Genomic DNA, 12909 nt, shown 5'->3' on the forward strand with positions numbered 1-12909 from the left:
GGAAACGTGCAGAGAGGAATTGGAGACAGTGAGTATAGACAAATCCCTCCCAGGGTTTTGTGGCAAAGGAACCCAAGGAAATAAGTGAAGTGTGGAAGGAGAGTTGAGGGTCAAGATAATTCACCTAAGTGCTGGCGACACAGTAGTGCACAAAAACCCTGGCCCACATACACTTTGATCCAAGAATTCTCCCTCTCGGCTTCCCCAACCCCTCAAGAATGAGATCTTGGGCTGGGCATGGCGGCTCATGCCTGTAATCCCAGCACTTTGGGAGGCCTAGGCGGGTGGATCACCTGAGGTCAGGAGCTCGAGACCAGCCTGGTCAACATGGTGAAAGCCTGTCTCTACAAAAAATACCAAAATTAGCTGGGCATGGTGGTGCACGCCTGTAATCCCAGCTACTCAGGAGGCTGAGGCAGGAGAATTGCTTGAACCCAGGAGGCGGAGGTTGCAGTGAGCTGAAATCACGCCACTGCACTCCAGCCTGGACAACAAGAGGGAAACTCTGTCAAAAATAAATAAATAAATAAATAAATAAATAAATAAATAAATAAATAAATAAAACAATGAGATCTTGGAAACAGAAGGCAGGCATTGATGCCTATGGCCATACCACCCTGAATGCACCCGATCTTGTGAGAAGGAAGGAATTGAAGGGGGAAATCTCCAGAAATAAGAAGGGATTTCCTTTCCAACTGAGAGCAACACTTCATTCAGCTCCACTGATTCCCTTCTCCACTGAAGAAGGGCTCTACAGATAGATTTTGGAGTATCCTGGAGGCATTATTCAGTTGGATAACCTAGAGTCAGAAAGAATTCCCACTCCCCTTCCCCACCAGATTCCCTTAGCCTGTGGCATTGTCCCTCTGGGCTGACTCCAGCTCAAAAGCCCTGTGGCTCCATTTTTGTTCGGTTTTCATGAAAGCATAATTAAAATAAGGCCTAGCCATTACCAGTGAATTCACTTTGCCATTCTACTTCCGGGGAATGAATCAGGACTCAGAACTGACCACGGCATTGAAAGCAGTTTCAACCTCATTCTGCTGTTCCTCAACCCTGTAGGGAGAAGTGTCAGGGTGAGGAAAGACAGATTCTGTGAGGATCCTTTCCAACTTTGACCCCCGGGGGCCGGGCGCGGTGGCTCACGCCTGTAATCCCAGCACTCTGGGAGGCTGAGGTGGGAGAATCACTTGAGGCCAAGAGTTCGAGACCAGCCTGGACAACATGGTTGAAACCCCCTCTCTACTAAAAATACAAAAATTAGCTGGGCATGGTGGCGGGTGCCTGTAATCCCAGCTACTCCAGAGGCTGAGGCAGGAGAATCACCTGAACCCAGGAGGCAGAGGTTGCAGTGAGCTGAGATCGCGCCACTGCACTCCAGCCTGGGTGACGGAGCAAGACTCCGTCTCAAAAAATAAAATAAAAATATGACCCCAGGGTTAACACCCAGAGGGCACCATGCACCCCTTTGCAGTACTGTGCAACCCTTGTTGCTAAATTCATAGCAAACGGAGGATTATTGCTGTAAGCTTTTGCAGCAATTGAGCTGTCTCCTGATCGATTATGGAGTATCCTGATCGATTATGGAGTAGCCTCATGGGGTCCACTCGACAGTTTCTGTGGAATGGTGAATGACCCGGACAGAGGTGGGGGACTCTGCAGTCAGCTTCTAGAGGATGATCCTGTTACCTACTGACTCCGGAGCATTTCTGAGCGGTCAGGAGGGCTAGAGAGACGTTATGACTAATTGTTTACTTTCTCTACACCTTAGTTTCCGTACTAGAAAGTAGGGATGTACTGTCTGCCTGCCCACCTCCCAGTGGTTTTGAGGTTCAGGTATAATACGGGGTGAGAAAACAATTTAAAAAAAGAGAAACGCCGGGCGCGGTGGCTCAAGCCTGTAATCCCAGCACTTTGGGAGGCCGAGACGGGCGGATCACGAGGTCAGGAGATCGAGACCATCCTGGCTAACACAGTGAAACCCCGTCTCTACTAAAAAAAAAAATACAAAAAACTAGCCGGGCGCGGTGGCGGGCGCCTGTAGTCCCAGCTACTCGGGAGGCTGAGGCAGGAGAATGGCGTAAACCCGGGAGGCGGAGCTTGCAGTGAGCTGAGATCCGGCCACTGCACTCCAGCCTGGGCGACAGAGCGAGACTCCGTCTCAAAAAAAAAAAAAAAAAAAAAAGAGAAACAAACAAAAGAGAACACTGGGTGAGAGATCACAGGAAGGACCAAGTGGTAACAGATGTCAATTGATAGGCCAGGGGCGGTGGCTCACGCCTGTAAACCCAGCATTTTGGGAGGCCAAGGTGAGCGGATCACTTGAGGTCAGGAGTCGGAGACCAGTCCTGGTCAACATGTCTAAACCTCATCTCTACTAAATAAATAAATACATAAATAAGCACAAAAATTAGCCAGGCGTAGTGGTGGGCGCCTGTAATCCCAGCTACTCGGGAGGCTGAGGCAGAAGAATCACTTGAACCCAGGAGGTGGAGGTTGTAGTGAGCTGAGATCACACCACTGCACTCCAGCCTGGGCAATGGAGTGAGACTCTGTCTCAAAAAAAAAACACAAAAAGATGTAAACGGATGCTGCTGCCATGATGGGAACATGGATTAAATGGGGTTTGAAGACTACAGTAAAGGGTGGCCAGTGGAGACTGTTTCCTTGACATGTTTTCCTTCCACATTTTCCTCCACGTGTGGTTCAATGTAGCACAACCGCCTGATGTGCTGAAACGTGTGGAGTCCAGGGCCACTCCCCAGTGAATGTGAAGGATGGCTTCCTGCCTTCCCTCGGCCCACAGAGCCTCCTCCTGCCAGAATAATAGATGTTACTGGCAGGCTGCCTCCTGCTGGACTCTAGGAGGAGTAACTAACTTTTCATCCCCTACTGTGGTTTCCTGCAGATGAGGAATGTGGATCCTTCTGTGTGTGTTTATTTTATGCACTACCCCACCATGTCAATAACTACAGGTTAGAGGCTCATAGGTTTTTGCTTAAAGCAAGTACTTGGCCAAGTGCTCATGCCTGTAATCCCAGTGCTTTGGGAGGTTGAAGTGAGGGAAGATTGCTTGAGGCCAGTTCGAGACTAGCCCTGGCAACATAGCAAGGTCCCATCTTAACAACAACAACAACAAAAATTAAAAAAACAAAATGAACCCAGTGTGGTGACATTGCCTGTAGTCTCAAGTACTCGGGATACTGAGGTGGGAGGATCGCTGGAGTCTGGGAGGTGGAGACTGCAGTGAACAGTGATTGTGCCACTGTACCCCAACCTGGGTAACACAGTGAGACTGCGTCTAAACAAAGCAATTGAAAAAATAGGCTGGGCGAGGTGGCTTACGCCTATAATCCTAGCATTCTGGGATGTCAAGGTGGGCAGAACATTTGAGGCCAGGAGTTCGAGAGTAGCCTGGCCAACTTGGTGAAACCCCGTCTCTACTGAAAATACAAAAATTAGCCAGGCGTGGTGGCATGTGCCTGTAGTCCCAGATACTCGGGAGGCTGAGGCAGGAGAATCGCTTGAACCCCAAGGTGGAGTTTGCAGTGAGCCAATAATTGCACCACTGCACTCCAGCCTGGGTGACAGAGGGAGACTGTCTAAAAAAAAAAACCAAAAAAACAAAAAAGAAGTTAAGTGTGGCCAGGTGTGCAGTGGCCCATGCCTGTAATCCCAGCACTTTGGGAGGCCAAGGCAGGAGGATCAGTTGAGGTCAACAGTTCGACAAGCCTGGGCAACATGGCAAAAGCCCAGCTCTACTAAAAATACAAAAATTAGCCGGGTGGGGTGGTACACGTCCGTAGTCCCAGCTACTCAGGAGGCTGAGATACAAGAATCACTTGAACCCTGGACACGAAGGTTACAGTGAGTGGAGACTGTGCTGCTGCACCCCAGCCTGGGTGACAGAGAGAGACTCCATCTGGAAAAAAAAAAAAAAAAGTTTGTCACAGAGCAGACAGCCTTAAATTGGGGGCCAGAGAAGGTTCTCGGAGAAAATGTCCTCTCTGAAATATTCCTGAATCAATAACAGAAGCATCCTCTAGCAGTTGACTGCAGAGCCCCTACCCCTTTTCAGATCCTTCATTATTCCCTAGAACCTCCTGGTGGGCCAAACATGAGAGGCAACCACAACTGATTAGGAGACAGATCAAAAGTTCAAAAAACATAAAACAATAATCTACTGTTCACTGTGGATTTAGCAGTTAATCAGCCCTAGAGGATGAGTGACTCGGCCAGGTGGAGAGGGGAAGGAAGAGTGTTCCAGTCAGAGGGAACAAAGTTACATGCTGGATAGAACCGAAATGCAACTAGCATGCAGGAACACAGAGGAGCCCATGGCTCAGGAGAGCAGGAAATGGGGAGAGAAGAAGCCAGGAAGACGGGCTCCCGTGTTGGTGTTAGGTTAAAATGATTGAACTTTCCCCCTTTTTTTTTTTTTTTTTTTTTTTGAGACGGAGTTTCTCTCTGTCACCCAGGCTGGAGTAAAGTAGTGTGATCTTGGCTCACTGCAACCTCCACCTCCTGGGTTCCAGCAATTCTCCTGCCTCAGCCTCCTGAGTAGGTGGGATTACAGGCACCTGTCACCATGCCCGACTAATTTTTGTATTTTTAGTAGAGACGGGATTTCACAATATTGGCCAGGATGGTCTCCAACTCCTGACTTCAAGTGATCCACCCACTTCCGCCTCCCAAAGTGCTGGGATTACAGGTGTGAGCCACCTCGCCCAGCCTGAACTTTTATTTTCTTTTAAGAGTGTGTGTGTGTGTGTGTGTGTGTGTGTATGTGTGTAAAGGGGGCATGGGGATGAGGGGGTCAGGGTTGGGGACAGGGTCTCACTCTGTTGCCCAGGTGGGAGTGGAGTGGACCGTAGCTCACTGCAACCTCAAGCTCTGAAGCAATCCTCCCACCTCACCCTTTTAAGTAGCTGGGACTGTAAGTGGCCACCCCACCTGGCTAATTTTTTCACTTTTTGTAGAGAAGGGGTCTGCCTATGTAGCCCAGGGTATTCTGGGACTACTGGCCTCCAGCGATCCTTCCGCCTCGGCCTCCCAGTGTACCGGGATTACAGGCGTGAGCCAACGCCCTCGGCCAAAGTTGATTGGACTTGATCTTAAGGTTAGATAAGAGCGTTAAACACTGTAAGGAGGGCAGTGCCATGATGAGATTTTAGTTTTAGCAAGATTACTCTTAAGGCGTGCCTTGGACGTGGTACAGGAGGAAAAGGAGGTGATCAGATTTTCCTTTTGGAAATAATCCCGGGCCTGTAAGGAGCTGAAGGGGGTCTACAGGTACCGAGGGAGGGTACCATTGTAGGATTTTCAGTAGGAGAGTGACAAGACGACATGTGCATTTTAAAAGGATCACTCTTCTAGAAAGACCTGAAAAGCTATAAAATGATAAGCAACTGGGAGCCTCAGGAAAATTAGACACAAGGCGGGAGTCAGGCCCTCCGCCATGACTTCCATCCGCTTCCTGTGCCAGCGCTGCCACCAGGCTCTAAGGCTGAGCTGCTCCTCGGAGTCCGGGAGCCTCCCAGCGGCCGCGGCGCCCACCTCCGGGCAGGCTGAGCCCGGAGACACCCCGGAGCCCAGCGCCGCCACCAGCGAGGTGACAGATGCTGAGGAACCACAGGACGGCGCCTCCAGCAGACCCCTTCCAGGTGATGGCATTGTGTCCAGGGACCAGGCCAACGTCTTCACCCTGCTGGGGGAGCTTGGCCCCATGCAAGCGCTCAGTAGCATCCAGAAGGCAGCTGGTGACATTTTTGACATCGTCTCTGGCCAAGAAGATGTGGACCATCCCCTGTGTGAAGAGTGCACCGACAGTCTTCTAGAGCAGCTGGACATCCAGCTCGCTCTCACAGAAGCTGAGAGTCAGAACTACCAACGCTGCCTGGAGACCGGGATGCTGGCGACCAGCGAGGACGAGACCGCGGCGCTGCGGGCGGAGCTGCGGGACCTGGAGCTGGAGGAGGCCAGGCTGGTGCAGGAGCTGGAGGATGTGGACAGGAGCAATGCAAGAGCAGCCACGGATCTCGAGGCAGCCCAGGCAGAGGCTGCGGAGCTGGGTCAGCAGGAAAGGCGGTACTACAGGGACTACAGTGCCTTGAAGTGGCAGCAGCTGGAACTGCTTGACCAGCTGGGGAACGTGGAGAACCAGCTGCAATATGCCAGCGTCCAGATGGACCGGTTGAAGGAAATCAACTGTTTCACTGCCACGTTTGAGATCTGGGTGGAGGGCTCCTTGGGCGTCATCAATAACTTCAGGTTGGGCCGCCTCCCCACTGTCCCTGTGGGCTGGAATGAGATTAACGCTGCCTGGGGACAGGCAGCTTTGCTGCTCCTTGCCCTGGCCAATACAATTGGACTGCAGTTTCAGAGGTATCGACTCATCCCCTGCGGAAACCATTCCTATCTGAAGTCTTTAACAGATGAGGGCACTGAGCTCCCCTTGTTCTCTTACGGGGGGCAGGATGTTTTCCTCAATAACAAGTTCGACCGCGCGATGGTGGCCTTCCTGGACTGCATGCAGCAGTTCAAGGAAGAGGCTGAGAAGGGTGAGCTGGGCCTCTGTCTGCCCTACAGGATCCAGGTGGAGACAGGCCTGATGGAGGACGCTGGCGGCCGAGGGGAATGCTATTCCATCAGAACCCATCTGAACACGCAGGAGCTGTGGACAAAGGCACTCAAGTTCTTGCTTATAAATTTAAAGCGGAGTCTCATCTGGGTTGCCTCAAGGTATCAAAAGTAGCTTTCTTGAGTCTTGCTCTGTCACCCAGGCTGGAGTACAGTGGTGCCATCTTGGCTCACTGCAACCTCGGCTTCCTGGGTTCAAGCAATTCTCCTGCCTCAGCCTCCCGAGTAGCTGGGATTATAAGCGCCTGCCATCACACATGGCTAATTTTTGTATTTTTAGTAGAGACGGGGTTTCGCCATGTTGACCAGGTTGGCCTTGAACTCCTGGTCTCAGGTGATCCACCTGCCTCGGCCTCTCAAAATGCTGGGATTACAGGTGTGAGCCACCACACCTGGCCTTTTTTGAGACAGAGCCACACTCTGTGGCCCGGGCTGGAGTGCAGTGACACGATCTCGGCTCACTGCAGCCTCTACCTCCTGGGTTCAGGCAATTCTCCTGCCTCAGCCTCCCAAGTAGCTGGGATTACAGGTGCGCACCACCACACCCAGCTAATTTTTGTATTTTTAGTAGAGACAGGGTTTCGTCATGTTGGCCAGGCTAGTCTCAACCTCCTGATCTCAGGGGATCCGCCTACCTCAGACTCCCAAACTGCTAGAATTACAGGCATGAGCCACCCCGCCCAGCCCACTTTCTTTTTTTCTAAAGTATTGTAAATATATTATCAGATAAGTCTTCCCCAACACACTTTTGTCCCTTCTTCCTTGTAACTTCCACTCCCCTTCTCCACCTGAACATTCAAAATGACAGGAAAAATTAAATCACAAGAGGCTAAGATTACTTCTGCATAAAGGGATAAAGGGACACAGAGGGCAAGGACTAAGGGTGGGGAGGAAAGAGGGCATGGTGAGGAGCAAGGTGGAGGTTTTCAATTTTTTAATTTAAAGATATTTTGGGCCATGGATGTATGTAATGGAACATTGGAGTCGGGGGCAGGGGAAAGAATACTCAAAAATTTCGTTTTTGTTATGATGCCCCTCCTCTTCATCCCTGTTGTGTAAGCCCCTCCTCTTCATCCCTGAGAAACTTTCAATAAATTTCGACTGTTCTTCAATGATTTAAAGTGAGAGGTGAGTCTTACTGGACTGTGTCATGATGTGGAGATTAACTGTGAGGTGAGGGGCTGAGGTGGCCAGGAAGTGACTGGTAACATTGGCTGGTAGATAAATTAAAGGGTCTTGAGGTGAACCCTTCCAGAAAGCTGAAGATTGAATCCTAGCACTTTGAGAGGTGGAGGAGGGAGAATTGCTTGAGCCCAGAAGTTCCGAGACCAGCCTGGGCAACCTAGAGCAACCCCATCTTAACAAAAATTTTTAAGTTAATTTTATTTTATTATTATTAATTTTTTGAGACAGAGTTTCGCTCTTGTCTCCCAGGCTGGAGTGCAGTGGTGCCATCTCAGCCCACGGCAACCTCTGCCTCCCAGGTTCAAGCAATTCTCCTGCCTCAGCCTCCCTTAAGTAGCTAGGATTACAGACATCCACCACCACACACAGCTGATTTTTTTCTTTTTTTTTTTGGAGACAAAATCTCACTCTGTCATCCAGGCTGGAGTGCAGTGGCACAATCTCAGCTCACTGAAACCTCTGCCTCCCAGTTCATGATTCTCCTGCCTCAGCCTCCCGAGAAGCTGGGATTACAGGTTTGTGCCACCACGCCCAGCTAATTTTTATATTATTTTAGTAGAGACGGGGTTTCACCATGTTAGCCAGGCTGGTCTCGAACTCCTGACCTCAGGTGACAGGCCCAACTTGGCTTCCTAAAATGCTGGAATTACAGGCGTGAGCCACCTTACCTGGCCTACAAAATATTTTTTAAAAATTAGCCTGGCGTGATGTGGTGTGCACCTGTAGTCCTAGCTAGCCTGGAGGCTGAGGTGGGAGGATCACTTGAGCCTGGGAGGTCCAGGTTGCGGTGAGCTGTGACTGAGCCACTGAACTCGAGCCTGGGCCACAGAGTGAGACCTCATCTCTAAAAAATAAAAAGTAAAATAAGCAAACCAGAGAAAGTTTTAAAAATGCAAATTGTATCATGCCATTCTCCAGCTTCTCCATTGCCCTCATAAAATCTCAAATCCTGACCACAACTTTCAGCCCCAGAAGATCTGTTCCTGCTGCCTCTCCAGGCCCAGATTATACTTCTCCCAGTTCCTTTCTGTGCCAAAATGTGCCAAGCCTATCACTCTCCACCTTTGTCTGTGCTCTTCCCTGTGTCAATGTCTTCTTTTTTATGTATTTATTTTTTTGAGACGTAGTCTCCCTCTGTCACCCAGGCTTGAGTGCAGTGGCTCAATCTAAACTCACTGCAACCTCCACCTCCCGGATTCATGTGATTCTCCTGCCTCAGCCTCCTGAGTAGTTGAGATTACAGGCACCTGCTGCCACGCCCGGCTAATACATGTATTTTTAGTAGACATGGGGTTTCGCCATTTTGGCTAGGTTGGTCTTGAACTCCTGACCTCAGGTGATCTGCCCGCCTTGGCCTACCAAATTGCTGGACTTAAGGCATGAGCCACTGCTCATGCCTGTGTGTCAATGTCTTCTAACCAAACTATAAACTACTTCTGGAGGGCTAATTTAACTCTGTCATGCAGATGTACCTAGAATAACCCCTACATATTAAGCATTCTATAATATGTAAAGTACAAAGATTAGATTATAAAATATGCAGTTTCAAAACTCAGAAAAGTATTTAGAAGGAAAATGGGCTGGGCGCGGTGGCTCACGCCTGTAATCCCAGCACTTTGGGACGCCAAGGCGGGAGGATCACAAGGTCAGGAGATGGAGACCATCCTGGCTAACACAGTGAAACCCAGTCTCTACTAAAAACACAAAAAATTAGCCGGGCGTGGTGGCGAGCACCTGTAGTCTCAGCTACTGGGGAGGCTGAAGCAGGAGAATAGCGTGAACCTGGGAGGCGGAGCTTGCAGTGAGCTGAGATTGCACCACTGCACTGCACTCCAGCCTGGGCAACAGAGTGAGACTCCGTCTCAAAAAAAAAAAAAAGGAAAATGTTTCCAATAATATGTATTCCTTCGATATACATGAAGGCATTTCCATGAAAATTTTATACTTAAAAATAAGCCAGGGTTGGACACAGTGGCTCACGCCTCTAATTTCAGCACATTAGGAGGCCGAGGTGGGAGGATTGCTTGAAACCAGGAGCTTGAGAACCCCCTGGGCAATATAGTGAGACATAATCTCTACAAAAAAATTTAAAATGTTAAAATATTAGCCAGGAGTGGTAGCATGTGCCTGTAGTCCCAGATATTCTGGAGGCTGAAGTGGGAGAATCGCTTAAGCCCAGGAAGTCAAGGTTACAGTGAGGTGTGAGGGTGCCAGTGCACTCCAGCTGAGAAGCCAAATAGAAACCCTGTCTCAAAAAAAAAAAAAAAAAGTCTAGTGAGATGGCACATGCCTGCAGTTCCAGCTACTTGGGAGGCTGAGGCAGGAAGATCACTTGAGACCGAGAATTCAAAGCCATAGTGGGTAATGAATGTGCCTGTGAATAGCGTTATAAAAACTGTACTCCAGTCTGAGCAACACAGTGAGACCGTGTCTCCAAAAAACCTAAAAAACAAATTAAAGCTTTCTGCCTGAGATTAAGAAAGACACAGGATACTGGCTATCAGCATTTCTATTTAATAATGTGCTAGACCGGACACTGGCTATCAGCATTTCTATTTAATAATCCTAGCTAATGCTATAAATAAAAAATAAAAAGTATAGTAATTAGAGGGGAATAAATAAAACTGTTATTTGCATATGACATGATCATATAACAATATCCAAAAAATTCAAATGAAATGATTAGAATTAATAGATTAATTAAGAAAGATATTGGCTACGACGTTAATACAAGATCAAATGTAATCTTTTTTTTTTTTGGCACAGAGTTTCGCTCTTATTGTCCAGGCTGGAATGCAATGGCGTGATCTCGGCTCACTGCAACCTCCATCTCCCAGGTTCAAGGGATTCTCCTGCCTTAGCCTCCCAAGTAACTGGGATTACAGGCACCCGCCACCACGCCTAGCTAATTTTTGTATTTTTAGTAGTGATGGCGTTTCGCCATGTTGGTCAGGCTGGTCTCGAACTCCTGACCTCAGGTGATCCACCCGCCTCGGCCTCCCAAAGTGTTGAGCCACCATGCCCAGCCTCAAATGTATTTCTTTATATAAGCAACAACTAGAAAAAAAATTTTTAATAGCTTAAATTATTTATTTATTTATTTATTTTTATTTATTTCTTTTTTTGAGAGAGTCTTGCTCTGCCACCAAGGCTGTACTGCAGTGGCGTTATCTCTCAGCTCATTGCAACCTCCACCTCCCAGGCTCAGGAGATTCTCATACTTCAGCCTCCCAAGTAGCTGGGATCATAGGCGCATGACACCATGCCATGTTAACTTTTGTGTTTTTAGTGGAGATGGGGTTTCACCATGTTGGCCAGGCTGGTCTCGAACTCCTGGCCTCAAATGATTCACCCTCCTTGGCCTTCTAAAGTGATGGGATTAAAGGCATGAGCCACTGGTGTGTAGCCTAAAATGGCTTAAATTACTAAGTAACTAAGAATAATCTGACAAAATTAGTGACCAATTGCTTCTAAACAAGGGATTGGCAAACTTTTTCAATAAAAGGCCAAATGGCAAATATTTTAGGATTTTGGGTCCATGTGGTCTCTGTTGTAACTACTCAATTGTGCCATTATAGTGTAAAAAGCAGCCATTATATTTACCATCTCTTTTGGTGGGTAGGATTTGGCCAATGGGTCATCATTTGCTGACTCCTGCTTTAAATGGTAGAGCATATCAGGTCGTGGACTCTTGTTTGCAATCAGGTCCCTAACAGCCTGCACAGCGCCTCCTGCAGAGTAGACATTCAAGTAATAGTTGAAAGAATAAATCACTAAATTATACTGACTGGTGGAATTCTGGGAAATTTTATTGTCTTCCTTTTGGCTTATTAAATACTCTCTAGTACTTAATAGTAGATTAGGAGCACTTAATTAAGAGTATTTAATATTCTTAATTTCTTTTTTTTCTTTTTTTTTTTTGAGACGGAGTCTCGCTCTGTCACCCAGGCTGGAGTGCAGTGGCCGGATCTCAGCTCACTGCAAGCTCCGCCTCCCGGGTTTACGCCATTCTCCTGCCTCAGCCTCCCGAGTAGCTGGGACTACAGGCGCCCGCCACCTCACCCGGCTAGTTTTTTGTATTTTTTTAGTAGAGACGGGGTTTCACCGGGTTAGCCAGGATGGTCTTGATCTCCTGACCTCGTGATCCACCCGTCTCGGCCTCCCAAAGTGCTGAGATTACAGGCTTGAGCCACCGCGCCCGGCCAATATTCTTAATTTCTTTTACCTTTTTTTTTTTTTTTTTTTTTTTTTTTTTGAATTGCAGTCTTGCTCTTGTCACCCAGGCTGGAGTGCAATGGCACGATCTCGGCTCACTGCAACCTCCACCTCCCGGACGCAATTCCCCTGCCTCAGCCTCCCGAGTAGCTGGGATCACAGGCATGTGCCACGGGTAATTTTTTTGTTTTAGTAGAGACGGGGCTTCACCATGTTGGCCAGACTGGTCTTGAACTCCTGACCTCAGGTGATCCACCCACCGTGGCCTCCCAAAGTGCTGGCATTACAGGCGTGAGCCACTGTGCCTGGCCTCTTTTATCTTAATAAAATATATATATATTTTAAAATAAAAGAGATTAAGAGGTGTGAATAGACGCCAAGTTAGGCAGCTGTTACATCATTCTGTTTCATTTTAAGACTACCTTCATCTCCTGCCCCATCCCCAAATTTCTCACATAGGCACACATTTTCCACTGAAATCACGTGAATGGCAGAAACTACTGGGCCAAGAGATTTTAGGTGCATGAAATAAAAGAGAGGTCAGTAATCAGTTTTACAAAAGAGAAGTTCAGCTGAGGCTGGAGCACTGTGTTGCAATCAGAGCTCACTGCAGCCTTGAACTCCTGGGCTCTAGCAAACCTTCCACCTCAGCCTCCAGAGTAGCTAGGACCACAGGCATGCACCACCACACCTAATTTTTTTTTTTTTATCTTGTACAGACAGGGTCTCCATATATTACCTAGGCTGGCATCAAACTACTGGCCTCAAGTGATCCTCTGCCTAAGCCTCCCAAAGGGCTGAGATTGCAAGTATGAGCCACCACACCCATGTAGGATTGTGTTTCTTAGCACTAGGCTAGATGAGATCATG

The 12909-nt window shown here is 48.3% G+C and overlaps 1 protein-coding gene across 1 annotated transcript; it reads left to right on the top strand.

Annotated features, from left to right (window-relative positions):
• The first annotated feature begins 4893 nt into the window (after positions 1-4893).
• LOC100999381 (beclin-2) lies at positions 4894-6843 on the top strand. Its single transcript, XM_003893693.3, has one exon. The coding sequence runs from the start codon at positions 5459-5461 to the stop codon at positions 6752-6754; it is 1296 nt and encodes a 431-aa protein (XP_003893742.2). The 5' UTR covers positions 4894-5458; the 3' UTR covers positions 6755-6843.
• The last annotated feature ends 6066 nt before the right edge of the window (positions 6844-12909 follow it).

Source organism: Papio anubis, unplaced genomic scaffold (genome assembly GCF_008728515.1).
Source record: "Papio anubis isolate 15944 unplaced genomic scaffold, Panubis1.0 scaffold1284, whole genome shotgun sequence".
NCBI classification, from domain to species: Eukaryota; Metazoa; Chordata; class Mammalia; order Primates; family Cercopithecidae; genus Papio; species Papio anubis.

What these genes read in the sequence shown, in the direction of transcription:
- LOC100999381 (XM_003893693.3), top strand. Translation starts at nt 5,459, where the DNA reads ATGACTTCCATCCGCTTCCTGTGCCAGCGCTGCCACCAGGCTCTAAGG.